The following is a 24,076-nucleotide window of genomic DNA, read 5'->3' on the forward strand; positions in this document are numbered from 1 at the left end:
CTCTCTGTTGGACACGCTGCCATCCCCCCATCATCTCTGGAGCACCGGTGGAAAGGGGGTACCCTTCTCCCAGGCCCCTGGTTTCTCCCCTGCTGTCTCCCCTTCACTGCCACCGCTCGCCTCACTCCTGCACAAAAGCCAGGGCTCGTCCCTTCTCATCCTCATGCCTTTCTCTCCGGGTTTATTGTCATCAGACACAGCAGGCAGGGGGAGAGGTGGAGAGAGAGGGGGAGGTATTCAGCTCGGTGCCTTCTCTTGTAACCTGTGCCTGACCAATCTGCCTCCCGAGGGGCTGTGGGGAGCTCCTCCCGCCCTGGCATCTCCTCACCCCTCCTCGAGCCCCTTAGCTCCTGGCACCCGGAGAGGGATGGCAGCAAGGGTGGGAGGAGGGGGAGAGAGGGACTGACAGCAACTGCCCTTTCTCCAGGATGGGTTGAGAGAAACGAAAACCTCCCGAGCTCCTTCCTCTGGGTGTTTTGGAGCAGATCCTGCCTGCCTGGCGGGGTGACTCCTCTGCACTGTCTGTGCGCGTTCCTGTGCGTGTGCTGCTGCCATCGCAGATGTACCCCCAGCTGTCACTTCACCGCGCACAGTCTCTCCCTCTCCCGCCTCTCTCTCTCTCTTTCTCTCTCCCCCTATTTATTATTTACGGAGGATTACAGTCCCTTTCCCACGCTGTCACCTGGCCGTGCGGCTCCTCTGCCCTCCACGCGGGGTGAGCGGCTGGCTAGGGGGGGCTCCTGCCAGCGAGGGTCCACCGAGAGCCCGGCTGGCAACAGAGGGACTTTTCTGCTGGATTTGTTTTGGGATTGTACCGGCTTCACTGGAAGAGCTGCTATTCTCACAGGAGGGTCCATTCCAGCCTGAGAGAGGTAAGTAGAGACATCTCTCTTTTGCGTTTTTCCCCCCATCCCCAGCTAAGCGAGATCAGTGGAGCTGCCCCCCAGGAACCGGCTTCCCCGGGGAGGAGAGTGTCAGCAGGGGCAGCACTGTCTGCCAGACAGCACAGTGCACAAGTCTCGGCTGTGCCAGACTGATGGGCAGCGATCTTCCCGACAAAGCAGAACGGCAAACCTGCTGCAGAGGTGCCCGGTACTGGTTCCAGTCCAGTTTCAGTGCCGGCAGCTGGGAGCAACTTCTCCCAGCTGCGAATGGCACCAGCACCTTTCCTTGCACCACGGGCAGCTCAGGTGCAGTTTTGAGGCTTAAGGGCTTGGTGCTGTGGTCACCAGGTGCCAGGCAGCTCCCAGGGAGCCCTGGCTTTTGTCCCCTCCTCGGGACTGTGAAAGGGGTCAGCACGAGAGGTGCCACTTGCCTGGCCCGTGATGACTTTGCTGGCTATCATTTTGGACTCAGCTGTCTGAGTAAGAACAACCTAAAATGGAGAAGTGAGGACCAAAATTGCACAGGTTCAGCACTCAGTACACAGCTTTAGGATGAGGGGAGGGTGCATGTATCTGTGTGTGGGTGTGTGTGCTCACGGACATGACCACAGGACATGAAGTGAAGGATGCCAAATCACAAGTAGAGCCAAAAATAAGTCCCAAGTTGCTTTCAGCATCTCTGCAGGCTCAACCCGCAATTTTTGAACTTTTGGGCAGAAGGCACAGCACTGAGTGGGGTGGGTGAAACACAGCACAGAGAAGCCTCACAGGCTTTTCCAGCCCTGACTGGCAGAAGAGGGCAAGAATGAGGTCTCAAATGAGCTGATGTGAAGCCCCCTATGGATAGGAGTATATATATAAGCATTAGGTGTCTGTATGGTGTGTGTGTGTGCATACATACGCATGCACAGACACGTGCACACACACACATCCCACACAGGGCATTCTGCCCCCTCCTTCTCCCTCTGCCTGACCAGTTTATTGCTGTCCCTGCATCTCATGCTAATTAAGGGAGACGTGTAGAACTGCAGCTCTCCAGATTTGGGGAGAGAGGATTTTTTAAGCTGTTGCTCCAACCAGGTCATGACTGAGCTGGGCCCCAGGCCCACCACATGGACTGTCAGGTAGCCTGAGTGTGCCACATGTAGCACACCCCTGATGGGAATGGCAGCGAGCAGGGTACAGCACTGCTCTGCTGCTGGTGCCTGACCTGCCACTCAAGGATGGAGAGAGAAATTAAGATCTCATTTGGGAAAGGACTGGAGCAGCTGCTGTTGCACAGTTTAAAGAAGGAAACCCTTAAAAGACAAGGGAACCCTCAAAGGCACACAGGCACTTGTCCTAAAGCAGGGGACATTTCTAGAAGTGAGGGAGCCTTTCCAGCATTGCAGACCATTTTTCTTCTGAGCTTTGTCGCTCAGGTCTGTTTGGGGGTGGGAGGGGGTGGATCTTCCTCTAACTGCTGTGGGCAAACAACATTTGCAAGGGAATTATTCCACATGAGCGAAAGGCTTGCGGGAGTTGTCTCCCTGTCAGACATCAGTGCTGCCTCTGTTAGTGCATCTTGCCCACTTGGAGGAATTATGGTAAATCCTGAGCAAAGGGGTTGTTTGCAAAGAGAAAGGGGGAGAAGCCTTCTTATATAATTTTTATACCAGATCATAGCTTTACCCTTGCCTCCAGCAAAGTGAATGCCACATGCTAGCAAGGTGCACTCTCAGCTTGGATATCTTCATGAGTTACTCCAGTTTCCTGCCCTTCCTCTGGCCTTCTTTTAAGCCTGGTACAGAAAGGATTTTCTAGGCTGTTCAGCACCACAGAAGCCTGATGAAAGCAGACCTGTGTCTCAGCAGAGCTGGGATGCCCAGCAGTAGCACAGGGCCATGAGGATATCTGTAGAGGAGCATTCAAGGAGCAGCAGAGGCTGCAATAGGATGGGGACAGGCTCAAGCCTGTGGAAGGGCATTTCTGGGCAGTTCTTTGGTGACTCTTCAGCACTTGCCTGTTGCTGATCCAAAAGACAGACCAGGCAGTCTCCTGCACTTGCCATGTTTGGTTACAAGCAGCTGCTCACACCGCTTGACATCTGTCCCAGTCCTGAGTGGCTCAAGCCATAAATCAAATGGTCATACTGGGATGCTCCTGCCAGCTGGGGAATGTTTCAGCAAGCTACACCACGACACACACTCCAGTTCTTAGTGGAAAAGGAGCTGGAGTGGGAGTTCTGGGATGTTCCTTCTGCAGCGTGGAAACACGGAAATACCTTGTAACACATGCCTTTTTCCTGCTGTGGCTTTACGAAAATGCTGGCTCACAAAAAAGGTTTGTGTGACTGAGGGTATGAAAATAGCAAGAAGATGTGCATTTTTTTCTATAAACCAGTTAAATTCCAGACTCGAGAGATGTAAGGAAAAGTTGTTTTGCCTTTGAGGGGTGAGATTATGTGAAATATATTATTCACATTGCAAAAAAAAAGCAGTTGAAAGTTGGAAAATGTCGGTACTGGGGGTAACGTACCATCTGCACTGGGTTGCAGTCCTGACTGGTGGGATGACATGCTGTATTTTCATGAGCTGATCATTCAGGGTACTGGCTACATGGTGTGCAAGGAGCGAAGCAGGGGGCTGTTATTTTCTTTGGTACTGCAAAGTGTGCGCCCGTTTTATTTGTTTACTGCCTGCCATCCAAGCCCTGGAGGCAATACATCATTATTCATTGTCTTGTGGTGTTCTGAAGATGTTAGCTGCTACAGTTGCCTTGTAGCTGATGATAGAGAATTTATGCTCCTCACGAGGCAAGAGAGAGTGGTCATTTTCCTTGCTTTTGAAGGGAAAGGAGACTTCCGCTTTAGCCACACGGGGAAGGAGCAGCAGGTGCAGGGCCGGAGCTTGGGGCCTCTTGGCTCTCGGTGCCATCAAGTCCTTGAGACCAGTTTGCTGGCTAAGCTGCCAGCATTTTGAAAAACAGCTGTGAGTGTTCAGCAGTTCTGCAAAATGGCCCCTAGGGTCTTGTGTTGGGCACCCGCAAAATTAGGAATGTACAGACTGTGGCCTCCTGCCAAAACTGTGGTTTAATATTCAATTCCGACCACATAAAAATAGCCTTATTTATTACAGTATCCTTATTGTTAGCTTGAGTATCATGTGTCCTTTGCACTGAGTATGGGATGGGGTACCGTGAAAAAAAAGAATTAGTCCTTGGTTGGGTAAGCAAAGGCAGTGCTGTGATGCAGATGTGCAAGTGGCTGAATGAAGATTGGGCAGGTATTATCTCACATTTAAGTGCTTGGCTTTGCAAGCCAAATAGCATATTTGATCACAGGGCAATTTTTTTTTTTTTAAGTAAAATGTCACTTTCTTGATTCTTTTTCTTTATGAATGGGAAAACAAGAGACTTTCTGTTATTTATGCACTGCAATGCCCCACACCCATCATAGGAAGGACTGAGTCTCAAATTTACAGCAAGGCCATACAAGTCAGAACCTCCCGACCGACTGCAAGCAAAGGCTGTTACTTTGAAGACAGGCCCTGCTACCATGATCCTCCTCACTTCAAGGAGGCCAGAAAGACTCCTTCCCCATGAACCATGCTCTCACACAAGGAATAAAAAAGTAGGACCACATCCTGAGTCTGGAGAAGAGCTGTTAGAGGCAACTTGACTTGGCACTCATCACTTGGGCTCTCTTTCCACTCCTGGTGAGGCTCTCTATTGCCAGTGCTGCCCAAAGCAGGGCACAGTGCTGCTGTGATTTTGCTGTGAGGCACCTGTGTTGGGGCAGAGGGGCTGAAGGTGGGCCCTGCTCTTTCCACACCACTTGCATCTAGTGATTTTGATGGGATAACTCTATCTCTTCTGTGGCTGCAAACCCTCCAGAAAACTAAAGTCACATCAAATTTGAAGACCTTCCTCAGATTCAGCAAGCCCTGCAGCATGAGGCTGTGATCTGTGTGCTAACCCAGATGCATCCAAAGATCCTGGCTGGAACTCGGGATTGTAAGAGCTGTCACCACATCTTGTTGAGCTATGGGCAGTGTTCCCAGCTTGTAAAGAGCATAATTGTGTCCCAGAGATCTGCAGGCACCCCTGGAGCTGCAGGCAGCAGCTCAGATCCCACACAGTTTGTGTGGACTTTGCAGGGCTGCCCCTCTTGAGTGCTCTGGGAAGGTGATGGGGCAGCAGAAGAGCTCCAGGCTCTCTCTAACAGGCAGCACCAACAACCTCATGCCACATTGGCGACCAAGTGAGACAGATCCACACAACCCACCGAGGTAGAAAGAGGACTCCTTCAGAGAGCAGCACAAACGCACCGTGTGTGAGCAGTGGGAGTCAGCCTTTCCTGGGCAGGTTTGCCAGGAGCCGTGTGCGTGCTGGGTCACCGATCCCCTCGCTAATAAGAGCTGAGAGGAATTTTACTGCTGGCATCTTGCGCTCTGGCCCAGCAATGTGCGCGCATGGATGGACGATCCCTGCCCCTGTGAACACACCCAGGGCACAGGCTTGTGAAACAGTGGGGAAGTTCTTCCCTTGTTGGACCGTGTTTTCTACCTCCTCTCTCTCTTCCTGCCCCAACTGCTGGAGTGGCAAGACACTGCCCTTGCAGCTGGTGGTCTCATTCTGGGAGCCTGGCAGCTGGGGAAGCACAGCCGAGGTGGTGAGTGATGGAGAGGGGGAGGGACTCCCTCACTGAGCAGCCTGGGTGGCAGCAGTTCACCACACTGGCATCTCCACAAGAAGGACGAGTAACAAGAGTCAAGCACTAGGAAGGCCAGCGAGCTGGAAGTTCTGGGGTATTTCAGAATACAGGGTATAGAAAAAGGCAAAGGCAGTTTTTGGGCTAATGCAGACATGAACGATGGCAAACACACAGGTGTGGGGCGTTTTGGGTGCAAGAGATCACCTAGGCTTGCAGAATCTCACCTCATTTTAGGAATGAGAAGCCACAAGGAGAAAAGCTTATGGCTGAAGTGCCTTGGCCCCCATAAAATATAACAGGGGTTTCTTGGTGTTGATTTGGAAGCCCCTGGATTTGGCAGTCTGGCCATATTGTTCAGGCTAGACTTCTGGCCTAGCACTCCAGGGACAGAACTGTGAACTGAGAGCTTGTATTGATTAAAAACCTTATATTTTCCTATCTTGCTGCTAAACTGATGCACCTCCATCTACTACTCTGTGCATGTAAACGTATCTTTTATCTCAGACAGACTGGCACCTTTCCTCTTAAAGTTCTGCTGCATCCTTTGACTCTAGTAAGAGACACTGGGTCATGGCAAAAGTCCCAAACCCTCAGAGAATCCTTAATAAATGTGGGCCTATATCTATCTTTCTTCTTGAACACCACCCAAATACAAATAAGAAAGAGAATACTTTGGGATTCAGGGCACCATTCAACTAAGAAGTGCAGAAAATACCTGTGTGTGCAGTGGTAAGGGGATTGAGGACCAAAGAACCAGGATTCTCCCATTAAGCTGTCTTCTCTGCTTGGAACCTTTCCCTGGATTGTACCACCCACCCACACCCCCAGGGTAGGCTTGCCAGGAAGGGGGGAGCAGCATTTCAAATGCCACTGAGCTGGAGGATGCTTGTGGGGTGTAAAGGAGGAACTGGGAGCAGAAGGGTGCCTCCCTCAGACCTGCCAGGTCAGGAGCAGCTGCAGTCCTTCTGCCAAGGGACTGAGCGAAAGGATTAAGGGCCTGAGCTACCACTGTCCATGGGATTAACCCCTGCAGGAAATTAAAGTTGCAGAGAAGGCTCTTCACAGCTGAGAGAAAGAGAAAAACTGGGATCTGGATTAGAACTGGCAGGGCTGGTGACAAGCCACCACCCACAGCCAACTGTTCCCGGCTGGATCAGAAAATGTTATCTCAACCTTCATGTAGAACCCCCCTCCACATCTCGGTTACCAGTTTTTGCCAACAGTGTGAGAAGAGCGAAAACATCACTCTGTGGAAAGAAAAAGAGGAGGAAACTGGGTAGTCAACTCACGTGTCCCTCCTCTGAGCCCCTCTCCCACTCCCTCACCCGCTTGCCTCCTCAGCTGCCTCCGTTTTGCAGGGAGGAAACGTGCACGTGGTCTGTCGCATTCAATAATACTTGGAGGAGATGCTGGCACACACAGGGCTGGATTTCTTCCTGTCAACTGCCCCCTCAGCTCCCCTCCTGCTGCTGCTCTGGGCCTCCTCCATATGCCGTGCTCACACTGTGCTGGGACTTTCCTGTCACTCCTGTGGTGGGTATCCTGGTCTCCGCACCTGCTTCCACAGCTTCCCAAGGAATTCCACATCTCCACAGCAGTCTGGGTCTTTCCCAGCAGTGCTGCCCTCTCTGGCTCCCCTTCAGATGCTCTGTACTTTCTCAGAGGGTTTGCTGAGGCCTTATGTCCTTGGTATTTCCAGCCCCTCCAGCATCTCCCAGTCTAATTATTGTGCACTGTTCAGGGAGGCTTTGGATGGAAATAATGTGTACTGGTTAAGGTACGGAATGAGGAATCAAGAAAACTGGCTTCTCTCCTGCTTTTGCCATAGGCCTGTCAGGAAACTCTGGGAAAATCTGGCCAAAACTCCTTTTATCTGTGTAATTTTGGTAAGCCCTACAAGTACTTTGCAGGACAGGAGAGTATTTACAAGCCCAAGTGCAAGCATTGCTCTGACAGCTTTGAAAATCCTGAGTGGGAAACTAATGTGGGCTCATGGTGAAGTATCAAAAGCAAGACAGCTGAAATTTCACCCAGCCAAACTCAACAGTCATTTTGACTGTATCATAGTTTGCCCCTCCATAATATGGGGACAAAGTTGATCTTTCTGGGGGGGCCTTGGGGAGGAAATATTTTTTACCATCAACACATTTGCATTTCAGAGGTGCCTACACATTGCCAATCCAAAAATCAGAAGCTTTTTGACCTCTTCACATCACAGAGAAAAGGGTGTGGTTTTTATTCACACCAAGTCAGGAATGTGGCAGAGTCCCTTACAATACCAAGTGGGTTTTCCACACTTTCTACTTCCTTTACAGTTTTCTGTATGAGGTGCTTTGCTAAGCTGTGACTGATCACTGCAAGTCAGAGGGCACCATTTCTTCTGCAGCTGGGTTTTTCATATGAATTTAAAATGTGCTTTCCATTGATTGTGACAGCACAACACTAATGAATCCTGAACACATGTGTTAATAAATCAGCAAGTGCTGCAAATGAAGCCCTCAGCTATTTAGCTTAGAAGCTCACTGGGCCAGTGACACACACTGTATGTTTCTACAGTGCTGCTGAGCTTTGCTACCACCTCTGTGTGCTTTTGCAGTCCAAATAGATGACAAATGAAGAGCTGCCACTGCGACAATGTGACCTCTCGTGATCGATAATTTGCATGACTAACTTAGGTCTCTTGGGGGACCAAGAACGGGCATCATCTCTATGCCATCTGAACCCATTTGGGGTGTATTAATCAGCTGACATCTCTTCCTGCTGCCTGTGACTCTTGCCCCCTTGGGCTGATAAAGGAACAGGTGTAGAATAACATGCTTTGGTCACTGGGTGCTGTGGTACCACTGTCCCCCTCCATTATGGGGTGATACTAATAAAACATGAATCCTAAAAGCAACAAGGAAAGGGGAAGGGAAGAAGATAATCTCCTTAAAGCATCCTCCATGCCCTCCCTAACCCTGATGTTTTTCTGATAAAGGCTAAAGCAATTCAGCATCAGGAAGGGGAAAGGGACTTTGCTATCAAGGAGAGTGTGGGGGAGGGATGAACGTCTGTGTATACTTTCTGATAATTTATTGCTGGCATCTGTTGCAGCCTCTGCTACCTACCCTTCTGAAATATAGGTCACCCACATGCCCTGCCAATGCTCATAAGCCAGGCTGTTAACGGAGTCTGATCCCTGAGCCATGATCCAAGGGTTAGTGCAAAGGACTAGGAGAGATAATCAGAGACAGAAGTTGCTGGGCTCTGTTTTTCACAGTGTCTCATCCTAGTGACACAGTCACCTGTCTCTCTAGCCTCAATGTTGCTATCTGGAAAATGGAATACCTTTACATCCACCTGCCAAGAGCAGAGGCACCACCAGCTATTACCTCAGCCTTACTTCTGAGGGTCATTAAATACAAAGTAACACCACCTACAACTATGGTAAGAGCCATTCATAGAGCAAATTGAAAGCTTCGGATAGAAGGTGCCACAGAATTGGGAAGTGTTACTAAAACAGTATGTGGATGCAGTTATCTGAAACCCTCCCCACTCTCATAGCACGATCCTTGGGACCCTACCCACAGAAGCTAAGGCTTTGGAGTGATACTGCAAACATTACTGGTGTCTGGGTAGAGAGAAGCAAAGCACAAGACAGGAGTAGTGTCTGCTGTAGCTTTTATGCCCTGGCAAGTGCTGCAAAATCATTACAATCTCCTCTGAGCCCCCCCCACTCCCTGGCCCCAGCAGTAAAGTTCCCTGTTCAATCTAATTAGGGGAATCCTCATTAGAGAGTCCTCTAGAGTCTGACAGCAGGCCAAATGTCCAAGTGGCACTTCAACTCAGTGTATTTTTGGCCACTGGAGCCCATGGGCCAGAAATGGATGATTTCATTTTGTTGCTTTGAGCTGAAACTAAAAAAGTTGTCTTTTACTGTCCTATATGAACAAGTAAGAAGAAAAGGGCATCACCAGCGCCACAGGCTACCCTGTTAATTTCTCCAGAGTCTGGAAAAGACATGCTACTCCAAGTACATGGAAGAAAGCTCTGGATACTGTGTCCCACGGATCACAGGGCATTCAGCTGACATGTTGCTCTAGGGAGAAGGAACCATCTAGTAAGCCCAGGAGAAAGACTAATGCCTGGTTTGTGGAGCCCTTGGGTGACTTGGGTGACTTCAGAGCATTCAGAGCTCCAGCAATGCTAATCAGCCTTGAGCCCCCAAACCCAAGCAATGCCAGGTGGGTTCGGAACGGCACGGTACCTCGTCTTGAGTTGGGGGCACACAAGGGGCACTCCTAGGTCTGGCAGAGTGTTCACTGCTGGAAAAAACCCCCTGGCTCTCAGGTTGAAAGCAGCCAGACAGACCTGGTGCTGACATGGAGAGGCTTGAGGTGTGGGCAAGTGCTAGTTGTCCCAGGACTGGGTGTTCCCAGTGCTGCACTGGCAGTGAGTGCAGTTGGCCTGGTGCTCCGCAGAGCAGAAGGCATCTCTTGGGCCACAATAAAACAGCTAATAAAGTCAGAACTCAAGTCAGAGAAAGCATTTAAAAAAGAAACCCTCAAAAATCCTCTCTGCTTCCTTGCTCTCTCCTGACTGTGGAATATTAATCACTAAGGGTATAATGTGCTTATGGGCAGTCAATGCGTGGGAGAAACTGTTTTTTTTCCGGATCCTTGGAATTAAAATTTCTCCATAAACCTTCTACTTCAAGGTACAAATGCAGAAGCTCACTGTGCTTTGCCCTTCAGCAGCCAAGAACCTCTACCTATTTCAAATCTACTGTTCTGCCACCTGAGCATATGGTATGCTTGGAGAAGCAGGTGGTTTTGTGGAAGACATGGAGGTTGATAAATATGGGTTACAGAAGAGTCCCCAGCACATGTGCAAGCCCAAGTCTGTGCACATATTTGTAAATGTAAGCTAGATTGGTGACTAGAATATGTGCATTTGTACATGAAGGCAGTCACTTTGAAGTCTTGGAAACACGTGTACGAGTGCACACAGGGTGGCTGCTATCTGTGGGGTGGGAGTGTTGCGTGTATGTGACATGCTTTTAAAATAATCTTGGGTTTATCAAGGCCCCTCCATCTTTGTGCATGTTGCAGTGCAGGAGACAGCATTAAAGCCTGAACAGGTGTTAATCACTATGCACTGTAATAAATTCTAAACATAGGGAAAGGGCTTATTTATACACGGCTGCTCCTCCCACCCTGCACTCTCTGCTTGAGCCTTGGTGCTGCCTGAGAGAAAGAGGCGCCCGTGAGGTACCAGAAACCAGTGCAAGAGCTGGACTTGCCCTGGCAGAGTAGAAGGATCTAGGGGTAGAAATCTTGACCCTGTCACCATCCCCATGCCTGGGTGTGCCAGTCCTGCCCTCAGCCCCCCACTGTCACCTGGGGATGGTGCAGGTGAATTGCACAGAGCAGCAAGCAGGGCAGGAGAGACACCAGCCCATGGTCTGAGAGGGGGTATGGGCTGAAGGGAGATCACAGAGGGAAACTGAGTCACAAAGCACCCAAGGAAGCTGATTTTGGGCTTTTTTGTTTTGGTTTAGGTTTGTTTTTTTGTTTTTTTTTCCAAAAAGCTTAGCCCCCCAATTGGAACCGAGCCAGCTGATACAGACGGGGTGTTACAAAACAGAGCCAAAAAGCAAGAGTACAAGGAACAGAGCTATCTATAACCCTGACAAAAGTTAGATGGAGTGAAGGTGGGGAAGAGGGAAAGACAGAGCGTGGCAGGCGGCTGCCCCTGATGCTGAGAGCAAGGACGTGATCATTTGGCAACAGGATTTGGAGCTGATCGACTCGCGCTATCCAGCAGGCAGATAAGGCTCTGTGGCTGTCAGCTTAACTCTGCCGTTTATTCCAGTGCTGTAGGGAGTTAAATAGAGCACACGGAAAGCCTGCTGCTGGGGAATGAAAGTCAAGGAGGGAAAGGGAAGGAAGAGGCTGTAATTGGGCAGTGTCCGGGGAATCAGGTGGAAGTGGCTGCAGGCAGAACCTCTCCAGGTAAGTGCTTGTGGCTTTTCATCCTCCTTTTCAATACGGACAGGCGAGGAAAGGAGACTTCAGGGTGGCATTTAGGATGGAGACATTTATATGGGGGAGGCTGAAAGTCTCCTCAGTCAGGTCGAGCACAAGCACCAAATGGGGACAGCTATTTGTTGCGGCTTCTCCTTCAGTGGGGGCTGCAGGGAAAGGGCTCCAGCTCAGTTTGGGGAGTGGGGGGTTGCAGCGGGTGAAGGTCGAACCAGTTTCGGTACCGTGAGAGGTATTAATCTATTTGGTGCATTGACATTTAGGTAAGTGATCTAAATAGCCTTGCTAATGTACTAGTCCAGGCACTGAACCTGCTCATCATTCTCATCAAGATGCTAATTTAAATATTTTTTCTGGTGGTTTACATTCCCATATAAAATAAATCAGTCACGGGAGCCTGGGGGAGGGTAGGGGAGCCTGGCATGTGTGTGGGGAGAGTGTCCTGGTGGGAGTGCATTGCCCAGCTAAAATAACAGCTGTGGATGTTGTCAGAGCCCCTCAGAGGGGATGGAGCAGGGTTTATATCTGTACTCTGGTTGAAATGCGTCCATCTAACTGCTGCTGCGACTGTGGATGGCACGTCAGAGAGTACACAGGGGGACAGAAGGGTTCGTGGTGTTTTCCTTTTTCCTGCCTCCCTGTATCCAGAAGGGAAGCAGGAGGGAAGTTGAAACCTGTTGTCAGTCACTTATTGTCAGGGGATAGTTTATGGTCTTTGGGTTTCTAATTAGACTGAGGATTTTTCCTTCTTCTAATTAAGATGCAATTCCCCTCTTTTCAACACTCCCACTCCGTCTCCCCCGCCCCAGGTCCTTCCTTCTCCTTCTCCTCGGAGGCTCGCTTGCTCTTCAGCTCCTGCAGTTGCTGCAGTGGGAAATCCCCAAGCTGAAGCTGTGCTGTTCTAGCCACCACATCCATTTTACCTTAAAACAGACAGGAAGTGCTGGTAGGGAATACGGGGAGGGGGTGGGGTGGGGGGGGGAGGTGGGAGGGAGAAAAGCAGCTTGGCAGCCGCTGGTGCCCAGATCTCCGTGAGCCTGAGCGTGCGTCAGGGAGAGGATGCACAGGTGGTACCAGCCAGCGTGGAGGCGACAGGAATGAGCTGGAGTCTGCTGCCCTGGCAGGGTCACCTTAGCAATTCATCAGGCTAACCTTGAGCATGAGGCTGATGTAGCCACCACGGCAGGCTATTCAAGCACAAACTTCTCTCTCTGGCACTTAGGTGAATCAGGCCTTAGTTCTGCACTGTGAGGTTCAAAATGAATTAACATTGAGCCTTCAACATGCCGTGCCTCCTGAAACATCCTCCATTTCTCCTCCAAAACAGAGATGATGCCTCAAAGGCAACACACTAGCTGGGGAGGGGAAAGGACAACACTGAGCCCAGCCCCACGCTCTGCACCCAGGGAACTGAATCTCATCCGCTCTGCTCTGCTTTCTCACTCCAGGACCTGGCAGGCAGGCTACAAGGTCATTCCTTCTCCTTTTGGGGCTGTGTGCCAGGCTGGCTGTTGGATGTGAAGACACGCTGGAGAAGACAAGGATGCTGCCTACAAGTGCTGGCCACCGGTGGAGGAGCAGGTTCCTCATGAGGTGGCAAGAGGCTTGTCGTAAGTAATGCCTACTCAGGTACTCAGTACGATATTCCTGTTTGTCAAGGGAGTGGGAAGAAAATGGGTCACATGAGGGTTAAGAATAGGGGAGAGGGACAGCTAAGAATGGAGATGTTTGAACTAATTCCTGATTCCTTTAGAGGCCAGGCTAGCTGGGAGGGAGAGTGAGATTCTAAAGCTGAATATGGGCTTAAAGTGGGACAGCGAGTGATGATTGCTTCTGAATTCCAGTGGGCCTGGCAGGTGAGAAACAGCATGACAGATACCATCACACAAAGATCCACCCCGAGCATTTCTCAAATCAGTATCCTATAAGCTGCAGACTCCTCTCTGTGGTAGGGGTTTATACATAGGCTGCTGAACAAGGCTCCCAGCTCTTCACAGCAGAACTCAAAACAGATTTTAGAAGGGAATGCAGGACGTGAAGGCAGAATTCTCCTACTAGGCACTGCCACATGTAGTGAAAATCAAAGAGTAAATAAAGAAGATCTCTTTCAAACTAAATTGTAAGCATTCAGCCTGTGCATATTCCCAGTGGACTGGGACTGCTACAGTACCTCTGAGTGCAGGGCAGAGACAGCTAGGGTGATGTGGCCTTCTGGGAATGTACCTGGATCTCAGAGAAGCATCTGGGGACCACAGCAAAGGAAAGGGAACACTTGGAGTGTGTCCATCACTACTGCATGCCCAGGTAACAAGTAGGTCTGTGTTTTCCCTTGTTCCAGTCCTCCTGATCAAATTTGGGGCTGTAAGAATCTGGAGGAATTATTTCCTTCTCCAGAAAACAGGCATCTTTGTAATCCATCCTCACAGACCAGACTGTTAGATAAATTATTTATAATGAATGCTATTGAGTTTTGACTTAATCTGATATACCTGCATCAGCTTTCTGCCACCTACTAGAGTCACCAAACACCTCACAAAGTAACTTCATATGCCCCTAACACGAAAACACATATTACTCAGCCTTCCGTAGGGCTGGAAGACATCTCCAAGTTCTGTCTATGCCTTCCCTGCCTCTCTTTCCCATGGAGCTGCATCCTAACCAGTGCAATGAATTCCCTGATCTCAGCTCACATCCCAGTGTGATGCACTTCTTGCAAGGAGACGAAAACGAAATCAGGCTTTCTCTTCTCTCTGTGATCTTAGTAAAATATTTCCAAAAGCATACAGCAATGTATGGGTAACAACAAGACATTTTTGGCATATCCTATACATGGCTGCAGAAACTTGGCATAAATCCATTTCCTGAACATAACCACAGCCAGCTGCCTGAGACTTTGTTCCTACCAGCCGCTGCCAGCACACATACTGGTGGAACCCCACAGCCACCCGGTCGGCGCCGGAGGCGGGCAGGCATTTTGAGAGATAAGCCCTGTGAGCAGAATGCCACCTGTATAGCATTACACACGGTCTGCTCTTGCCTTTCTTGGTGTACAAAGCAGCTAAGTGTTATCTCATCATCACAGCTGTCAATCTATTATTAATACTGTGCTTTTGTTAAGCATCTAGGAAAAAGATGGGGTCACTGGAGTGACTCATGGCTCTCTCCCTTCCCCATTCTAGCTCCCATTCTTTTAATTCTCTTCCTACAACAAGGCTGTGATGTATTCTGAACAGAATTAAATATCAGCCAGCCAGTCAGTACCTGTACTGCAAGCCCAGAGGGTACAATCTGCTTTCATGGCAATCTCTGCTGTGGACCCCAACATTTGCATGCCAAGAATGCACAGAGGTGCTCGGGGTAAAGATCTGTCTTGTATTTCACCATAGGGATCCATGATTATTGTTAAAAGGTCACACATACTGGCATGGCCTGGGCTGATGTACACCTGAGCTCTCAACTGTAGGATAGCAAAAAATTCTTGAAGGGTTGAGAAAGATGGATAAAATAAGAGAGAGCTGGGACACTCTCTCTGAATGCTTATCCCTTGGTCCTTGATAAAGTTATATAGCTTAGGATCCAAAATGGGTACTTCTCCTTAGGCTACCAGTCCACAAATCTGTCAGTTCTCACAAAGATGTCTGGGAACAGAAAAACACCCTATGCAGGATGACAGGGTTTGAGCATGAAGGCACCTCGCTGACAGAAGCCAAGTCAATATAAAAAATGGGCTATGGGTCAGACTGAGATCTAGAGAGTGGCTCAGGGGAAGAGAGGAAGAGCATGGCTGACTTCAGAACTGTTCCAAGGAGAGCTACTCCAGAGCTTGTGTCTCCATTGGCTCCCTCTCTTGTGGCAGTCCTTTCACAATTCCTTTAGGGTTAAGAAACAAAATACCTGTGTGTTGGTTCTTTGAAAAAAAGCAGGACAAAAGAAACTGATTTTCAGTTTAGGAAAGAATGGTTAGACAATAAATGCATCCACCTTAGCCACCATTCACCCCTAAAAAGACCCCTAAAACCGCCCCCTAAGTGACTGCCTTCTCTGCAGAAAAGTGAGAAACGGAGAGGACAGGGCATGACATACAGACAAACCTGCTTCAGTTTTAGTTAAATGCTTAAACTTGTCACCTTAAAAACTGCGAGGGAGCTGAATTTGCTTCCCACATTGAAAAATTGTGGAATTCATTGTGCGAGCTCAACTCCATGAAAGGAATTAAGATGAAGGATGCAAATGTTTTACATAGTCTGCTAAAACATAACTCCCACTCCTCTAATGACAGGAGGCACAGAGCTCGCTTTCCTGATGCTATTGCTTCTTTATCACAGAAATGAGAGTTTTAGAAGTCACTGGTACCCAGGGAGGGTTGGTAACAAGTGTCCTGACTCCACTAAGAGGATCTGGACCTATGTCTGGAATGGTGATCCAGAGCAGCCTCTAAAAAAATGCAGATTTGTGGACTGTCTGATCTTAAGTCTGAGACACTGAAGGAGAAAGGGTGCACATGGTAACCCTTTTCCTAACACCTCTTTCTTTAGTTACCAATCTGCAATTTTTTTCCTCATTCCATTGCTCTGGGCAATTTTAGTCAGAGGAGGTACTTCTGGGGGCTATTGTTATAGGATCATGAAACTGTTTTGAGAGCAGTGGCAAGTTCCAGGTGTCCAGTCCAGGGACTTCTTCTTACTTTTTCCCAGCTTTCTTGGTCATCCCTTTGTAATGCAATCTAATTCATTAAAAGTGGACACAAGGCCCACACGACACACTATGAATATGGTAAAGCAAACAATACCCTGATGTAGAGGCTAACTTAGAACCTGAGTCTGATCTATCACAAATCTTAGAATTCAAACTGCAGGAGCGCAAACGAGATGTAGGTTGTTTTGGTTTCCTTTTTCTTAAAAGCTCTTCATTAACATGCCTATTCCTGAAGAAAATAGAGCTTCTTAAATATAAACTGGTCCCTCCTCTCTCTATCCTGACTGTTTAGAAAGAGTTGTCCTTTGTCAGAGGTGACACCTCCCACTGCTCTCTGCTCCATTCTCCTCTGACAGGCACCAGTGCTCCATTATCTGTCAGCAAAGTCCTCTGGGATGCACTGTTCTAACTTCTTTGTGAAGCTGGAAGGATATTTACTTGCTCATAAAAAAGAAAGGCTAAGAGGAAAGTCACGGTGTGAGGGTGCAGGCCAGCAGCAAAGGGATGTAGCTGTGAGGAAACTCATTACACTGCAGGGCATTGCAGCGAAGGGTCCTGCTGTGAGGGTTGTACTGTGGTCATAGCTGTGCTCAAGGTGGCGATGGGTGAGGGTGGGAAAGCACTGCTCTAATACATGCACTCTTTCTTTCCTGCTTTTCACCCACCAGTGCTTGGCTGTTGGCTGTCGCTATGTGCTGCTGAGTCCTTCTTTGCTTGTCCTTCCTCCTGCAAGTGTAACAGTGGCAACCTGGAAGTGGACTGTAGTGGCTTGGGCCTCTCTTCCATTCCCTCAGACATCCCCACAAACACCAGGACCTTCCTCTTTCTCAACAACAAACTCAGCATCCTGCCAGGGGCAGTGTTTTCCAACCTCTCCGCTCTACAGAGGCTGGATCTATCCAACAACTTCTTGGACCAGCTCCCTCAGAACATCTTCAGTGACCTGGGGAACCTCACGGAGCTCCAGCTGAGGAACAACAGCATTAGGGCCTTGGACAAGGACCTGTTACAACACACGGCCCTGCTGCGTCAGCTGGACCTCTCCATCAACGGCCTGGCCCAGATCCCCTCGGGAATCTTTGACGACCTGCCTGCTCTCCGCTCCCTCTCTCTCAGGTCCAACCGCCTGCAGAGCCTGGACAGGGTGACCTTCGAACCGCTAACCAGCCTGCAGCTGCTCCAAGTTGGGGATAACCCCTGGGAATGTGACTGCAACCTCCGAGACTTCAAACACTGGATGGAGTGGTTCTCCTACCGAGGTAGGTGCTCGCGCGGCGGGAGTGAAAGCGCAGAAGGGCTGGTCTTCCACGGAAGGGCAAACAAAGGCAGGGGAGAAACACGAGCAGATACATCTGTCAGGTCAGGCTGACCCGAATGACAGGTCTTAGCCAAAGAGTATGAGGACCATACCACAGTTTAGTGCCACTGCACATTTGTATAACAACACTGCCAGGCCGGGGAGTCCTCTGCAGCCCCAGATCTCCTATTTCCTTGTTTCGTTTCTAATCTGAACAATTACTCCCCTCCCCCCCCTTTTTTTTTAACCTTGGGAGAAGAAAGAACTTTCCCCAAGTAACATCAAAATTTTAGGATTATGAGTTCACCTCACCCTTTCTGCCTAAAGAGAAGAAATGCTTTTCACACTTGAAAATAGCCATCCCATTCTCTTTCTTAAGTCAAGAGAACTAAAAGTCAGATTTGGCTATAAAGCATCAGGTTTTCTGCCAACAAAAGAACCATAGGCAAGGGTGCCACTTAGGAAAAATACTCCAACTAATATTGGTAAACCTAAACTGAAAGCTCAAATTTACAAGCCAGGCCCCAAGTAAGACTGGCTATAAAATCATCATTTTAAAGCAAGCAGTTTTTGACAAGTTTGTATTTCCACCTTTTCCTTGAAACAGAGAAGGCTGAAAGGTACATATCACTTATGGGGAATGCTGATGGGATGACATATTTTTAGGAGATGCAACTCAAAGAAAGATGGCACATTTTACAGGAATGACGATTGAAGGCCTGACCTTCTGTTGCTGAAGCCAACGAGTAGGAAAGGGTCTCAAATCATGCGGATAGCAACAGTCAGCTGTCACATCCCTGCTGATCACAGCCATGCTGCAAGAAGATTATCTCTGCCTATGGCTACACTGCAGTCTGAAATATGCATTTGTGTGAGCAGAATCAAACAAGCATACAAGTGCCACTGTCCTCTTTTTTTCATTTTTGGTTTGTTTTCTTTCTTGACTCCCATATCACACGATATGTTGATGGAAAGTACACAGAGGTAACTTTGTTTCTTAAGTCCCCTTCCAAAGAAATTGCCCAAGTTCACTCAGGCATTTGTTTCATCATCTGTCATTATTTTCACAGAGATAGATTTGTTGTTAGAAGATGGGACCATGCATCTGTTGTTATTTTGAGAAGACACAGCCTGGTCCTATCTTTTTGCTTTTATTTCTCCTTTTATAAAACGGTTCTACTGACACTTACATAACTCACTAAACAATATGGGGCTGACTTAATAAATGGTTTCAGAGGGCTTTCATGTCTTGGCCTGAAAGATGTCTGTGCAGATATCATGCACCATGAGCTCTAGTGTGGAATCCAGCCTAGGCAGAATCATATCAGCCAGCTGACATGGGTGAAACTTCTGCAGGGAAAATACTTAGCAGACATGAATGGGGGCCCATGAACTCACCCCACCTCAGGATCTATCTCTGCTGTCACTGTCACAGGATGAAGCTGTGATTCACTCCTGTTATCTCTATTGGAACAGGTGGCAAAATTGACCAGCTGGCATGTACCCTGCCCAAGGAGCTGAAAGGGAAGGATATGCGAATGGTACCCATGGAGATGTTTAACTACTGCTCCCAGCTGGATGACGAGAACAGCTCTACCGTGCTGGACAATACTGGCCCACCCTGCACTAAAGGCAGCCCAACTCCTTCCAAATCTAAATCAGGCCCAGAAACAGAAGTGGAGCCCAGTGTGGGATGCCCTCAGAAACAGCGATACAGGCCCGTGAGCGTGCGCCGGGCCATTGGCACTGTGATCATTGCAGGGGTGGTTTGCGGCATCGTTTGCATCATGATGGTGGTGGCAGCTGCTTACGGCTGCATCTACGCCTCCCTCATGGCCAAGTACCACCGGGAGCTGAAGAAGAGGCAGCCGCTCATGGGTGACACAGAAGGTGAACATGAAGAACAAAAACAAATCTCCTCTGTGGCGTGAAACTCTTCTAGGAAGGAAGGGACAGCGATGAAAAAAAGGTACCTGAGAGCAGTCAAGCAGGGGGCCCTCCCAAAATACATCTTCCCAGACAGAGAGACAGACTGTGCTATTGCTCCACTCACCCAAGTAGTGCAACATGCTTCTGGGGGGTCAGGGCACCTGGCTCAATTTCTTTTCCTCTGCCCCAGGCCCATTTTGTGCCCTTTCACCCTTGGGGCCTCCCAGACAAAATAAAGTAGAGTCAGACCTCGAGTGCTTGCTGTGCCTCATGCCCTTGCACAGAGCTTCCCTCACATGCCTGCTGCAAAGGCAGCTGGCACATTCTGGGAACCTGTGTTGTTCTCTCAGCTTTGGTCCTGAGTCATCCTGTATCCTGTCAAGAGTTCTCTGCAAACCGAGAGCAGCTCCGTGAAAGCTTGTGTGGGAAGCAGGACACCAGAAGTGTCCATGCCTCACTGTTAGGGCCACTACCTGCAAGTCAGTGTTCCTTACATCAGAAGGGAGGGAAGGTCCCCAGGGTAGGACAACAGTCAGTGGGAGAGTTCCTTTCTCATTTTTAAAGGTGGAAGGATAACCTGTGTCACTTTAACACACTGCCAGGAGCACAGTGTCCTTCTTTTTGCTCCTGGCCAAGTCCAAATCTGTGAGCTGACACACATGTCATCTCCTATAGGTGCACAGACACGGAGTCACCCTCCTGTACACACACACACTGACTCATTCTGATCCCAACACGCACACACAGCCAGCCACAGTTCCAGATATCCAGGCACCCCACCTGCACATGCAGAGCCACACATGCCCATGCTGATCTGCCCTCTGTGTGTTGAATACATTCAGCCACTTTACCTTACCCTGATCACAGCACTGCATATTGCCTTCTGCTTCAGACAAAATACATGCACACTGCCACTGAGGAGCTAACAGAGACATCTCAGCCCTAGTGCAGAGCCAGTGGAAACTGGCAGGAGATGGTAGAGAGAGGCAAAGTTATTGAGATTAGAGCATGAGTCTGTGAAAAAAATAAGGTGTATTCTTCTTATCTGTTTTATGTTTTCTCTGATAAATGGAGAGGGTAAGGATACAAAGCCTCCATTTAGAAATGTTTGGCTGGCAGAGTAGAACTGGGTCATCAGGAAAGACTAGAGGAGGAGGTGGTTTACCAGCCTCAGTAGCGTAAGCCACGCTGAGCAGTGTGAGCCTGGGGAAAGGTGTCAGGGGAAGAAGTCACACAACTGACATGGCTGGCAGAGGGGCCAGCACGGCGTGTGGAGCAGGGTGACGCAGCTGAGGTGACTGAAAAGCGTGGGCGCAATTCTGAGGGGTCTTGAGCTGAAGGCTGAAACCTGGATCACAGCGTGGCAGGTGTGGGAGAGCCCAGGAAGGGTCTGGCATGGAAGGCAGCACAGCCCACATAGGCTCCCTTAACCATCACTGGTGTGTTTGACGCCATCCACAGCTGCACACGAGCGTGCCCACACACGCAACTGCGCACACTGCCACTGTCACGTAGGGTGACTTCCCCCAGTCAGACTTTAAAGCCCTCAGACTGCAGTGCCTCCTATTAGTCTTTGCTCATTCTGACCTGACAGGGGAAAAAAAAATAAAAAAAGTGAGAGGGAAAAAAAAATGAAAGGAACTCGACATAAGGACTCATTTTGTATCACTGGAAGTGGGATAAAATGCTGTCTCCAGGGGAGAGCGCACATTGCCATGGTAACCTGCTCTAACCCGTCACAGTGGGTATTCCTGGGCGAGGAAGATGACACTGGAGGTCGTGCATCCACAGTGCCTGTGGATGGTGTGATCCCTGCCATCAGGAAACAAGCTGGCAGCCAGCCCAGCTTTGCAGGGTGTTTCGCTGGCAACCTGTGTTCAGAGCCCAGCATGCACTGCAGGTGGACCCTGCCAGGGCACATCACCTCTTCCACCTGCTCCATCTGAATCCCGATGCCTTCGGACATGTCGCAGCCCTCCTGCTCGCTGTGACCGGATCCCTACGGAAGCAATGCACGCTGGCTCCTCACCCCCTTCTGGCTCCAGACAGGTGGTTGTACTGACCCACGGGCACACAACATCTTTAATCAAAGCCTGGAGTGGTAAAATCCCTCCTGCTCTACCCAGGGTCACCAGAGGCAAGGAGACAGGATGCTCTGAACTGTTTAAGCATGACTTTCCTTCGACACGGGGATGCATGGGACGGGGGAGGATGTTCTTCAGGAAGCAGAAGACAAGGCTGCCATGGAGGAACAACTGGGAGAAGCAGTCCACCCACAAGTGTGCACACACATTCTACCCCTGCTCCCAGCACACTGCTTGTGAGGAACTGGAAGAGGAGGAGGGGGGCTGGCAAGACGCGAGGAGGAAGGACTCTCACCCCATACACTGTATAGCCACTACAACCATCCCATCTGCTCCAAGTGTAGCCCGTTCTGAAGGGCAGAACTGGTGCACTGCAGACTCCATATGCGTGTCACTGCTGCTCCACATTCCCAGCAAGCCAGGACTAGACTCTGCCTGCTGGATCCAAACCTCTCCCCAGCCTCCCTCTCAGGGGAACTTCTCCCTTTACCATACTGGACTCCACAATCATACTTGAAATGGGACTTGAGTCAGAGTGGTATATTTATAGATCTATATTTTACTTGCATCAAAAAATGGTGAAATATTGCACAAAACAAATGGGATCTATATATGTGTGTGTGTGTATGTATGTGTGTGAGTGAGCAAGAGAGTGAGAGACTGTTTTAAAGGGAATAGACCAGAGGTAAAATGAATGGGAGAAAGGCAGGGCACACTGCAGGGGTTGAGGGGATGACATCCTCCTTTCCCTGCACCTTCCCTGTGACTTCCTCCAGCCCTGACCAATTTTTCTTTGTTGCTAATAATATTTTCTATATCTTGTGTTGTGGGGCTGATGATGACCTTGCCCATCCTTTCCTTTTTTGTTTTAATTTATACAGCAGAAAGTCTGGATTTATCTCAACCCTAGACAAGGGACTGCTATGTTTAGAAACCCACCCAGGAAAGGAGAGAACTGAGTGCTGCTGAGAAATATGAAGGCTGGCTGCTATGGGGAGTCCCACTGGAAAGCAAATACTCTGCTGGGAAGGATGAGGACCTCTCACACGCAGAGCAGAGTAACTGGGTTCACTGGGAAATACCCTCTTCATGCCACTGTTTGCAAACAGGCTCTTCCTCCTTTCCCTAGCACACCTGGAAAACAGGTTGCCCTGGTGTGACTGAGCTGCTGCACTGTCCACAGGCACACCAGGGAACACGGTACCTAGCACAGTCCGAAACAAAGCTCTCCTGTGGGATGCTGGATACAGAATGACACCCAGTGCTCCTTGCGTGCTCAGCCAATGGGTTCCTTTGGTGTGTGGAGACAGGGGCTCCTGTTATCCCTGCAGGCATGGCTAGGCACGGGGGAAACCCCCCTGAATGCACCCTTTGGTGCAGGCAGGTGCACCAAAGCTCCACGCAGGTGCCTGCACTCAGGAAATGGTATTCTGGGGCAGGCAGGTCCAACGCATGCCAGGGCGATCTAGGGGCTGGCAGGGCCACCAGAAACACCCCTTCTGCTCTCCCCCACTCCCTTTCCCCACACACCCACCTGTGGCACAGGCACATTTCTTGCAGGGAAGAGATGGCACTTGTAATTCCTTTTTCTTTTTTGTTACCGTTTGAGGGAGAGCGACAAGATTTTCTAAAATGATTGAATGGAGGTTTCTTTGGCATGAGACAGAAAATTTTTAAAGGTATATTATATTTCTGGCTTGTTGTTACAGAATAATAATAAAGAATGTATTTTCCTATGCTCCTTCTTGTTTAAATGAGATCTCTGATGATAAAACTCCCTCTCTCCTTGCCCCCTGCAAAAGCAAACACCACAGGGATACAGCCAGCCAAACGAGAAAGCCCCTCAATTCCCATAATGTATGCTGGTTTGTACACACTGTTGGAACTTGGAATGAACATACACACACACATACACACAGAGTATATCAGTGTAACTCAGGGTGAGGCTCTAGGACTAGACACACAGTCAAGGTGAGACCCTAGATCTAGAAACTCACACACACAGCGCTCCAGGGACACAGCCAGACAAGGGTGATTGTGTAACAAGGATAAGATACTGTGGCAATCAGCTCATTACATAAAAGTAGAAAGGGCCAAATTAATCCCTGGTGTAAGAACGCAGAAGCCAACGGAGTTATATTCAGGTCAAATTTGATTCCAAAAGCCTTTTTTTTTTTTTTTTTTTTTTTTTTAATTAGAACGTAATGTAACAAATAGTGAGCTATGGCTTCCTACATCTCCAGATTCCTGACCCTCTTGAGCAAGGTTATTTTGAAATGGATGGAAATTGCAGTCTAATCCTATTGCACCCCAAGTACACAAGCTGTCACCCCTGGAGCTAAAAGAGTCTCTCCACCAGCTGTTCACTGGCTTGGTCTATCACACACAGCTAAGAAGTTTAAATTCCCCACTTTGCCACTTTCAGTGCTAAGCATACACAATTCATCACATTCTCATCCTGTGAGAAAAAA

The 24,076-nt window shown here is 49.1% G+C and overlaps 2 protein-coding genes across 6 annotated transcripts in view; one reads left to right on the top strand and one right to left on the bottom strand.

Annotated features, from left to right (window-relative positions):
- The window catches only part of CACNA2D4 (calcium voltage-gated channel auxiliary subunit alpha2delta 4), a 123,267-nt gene that overhangs the window by 25,016 nt on the left and 74,175 nt on the right, over positions 1–24,076 (bottom strand). The gene's annotated exons all lie outside the window — the stretch shown is intronic.
- LRTM2 (leucine rich repeats and transmembrane domains 2) lies at positions 248–23,343 on the top strand. 5 transcript variants are annotated; one of them, XM_051784998.1, is made up of 5 exons: positions 248–872; positions 11,431–11,570; positions 13,049–13,210; positions 16,964–17,554; positions 19,069–23,343. In XM_051784998.1, exons 3-5 carry the CDS (start codon positions 13,144–13,146, stop codon positions 19,521–19,523), a joined length of 1,113 nt encoding a protein of 370 aa, XP_051640958.1. In that variant the 5' UTR covers positions 248–872; positions 11,431–11,570; positions 13,049–13,143; the 3' UTR covers positions 19,524–23,343. The 5 variants fall into 5 exon arrangements, with proteins under 5 accessions (XP_051640958.1, XP_051640957.1, XP_051640960.1 ...); XM_051785000.1 differs by lacking the exon at positions 248–872 and adding an exon at positions 12,410–12,546 and having other exon boundaries at positions 11,111–11,570; XM_051784997.1 differs by lacking the exon at positions 11,431–11,570.

Source organism: Manacus candei, unplaced genomic scaffold, assembly GCF_025592945.1.
Source record: "Manacus candei isolate 608988 ecotype Guabito, Panama unplaced genomic scaffold, ASM2559294v1 h1tg000018l, whole genome shotgun sequence".
Taxonomy (NCBI): domain Eukaryota; kingdom Metazoa; phylum Chordata; class Aves; order Passeriformes; family Pipridae; genus Manacus; species Manacus candei.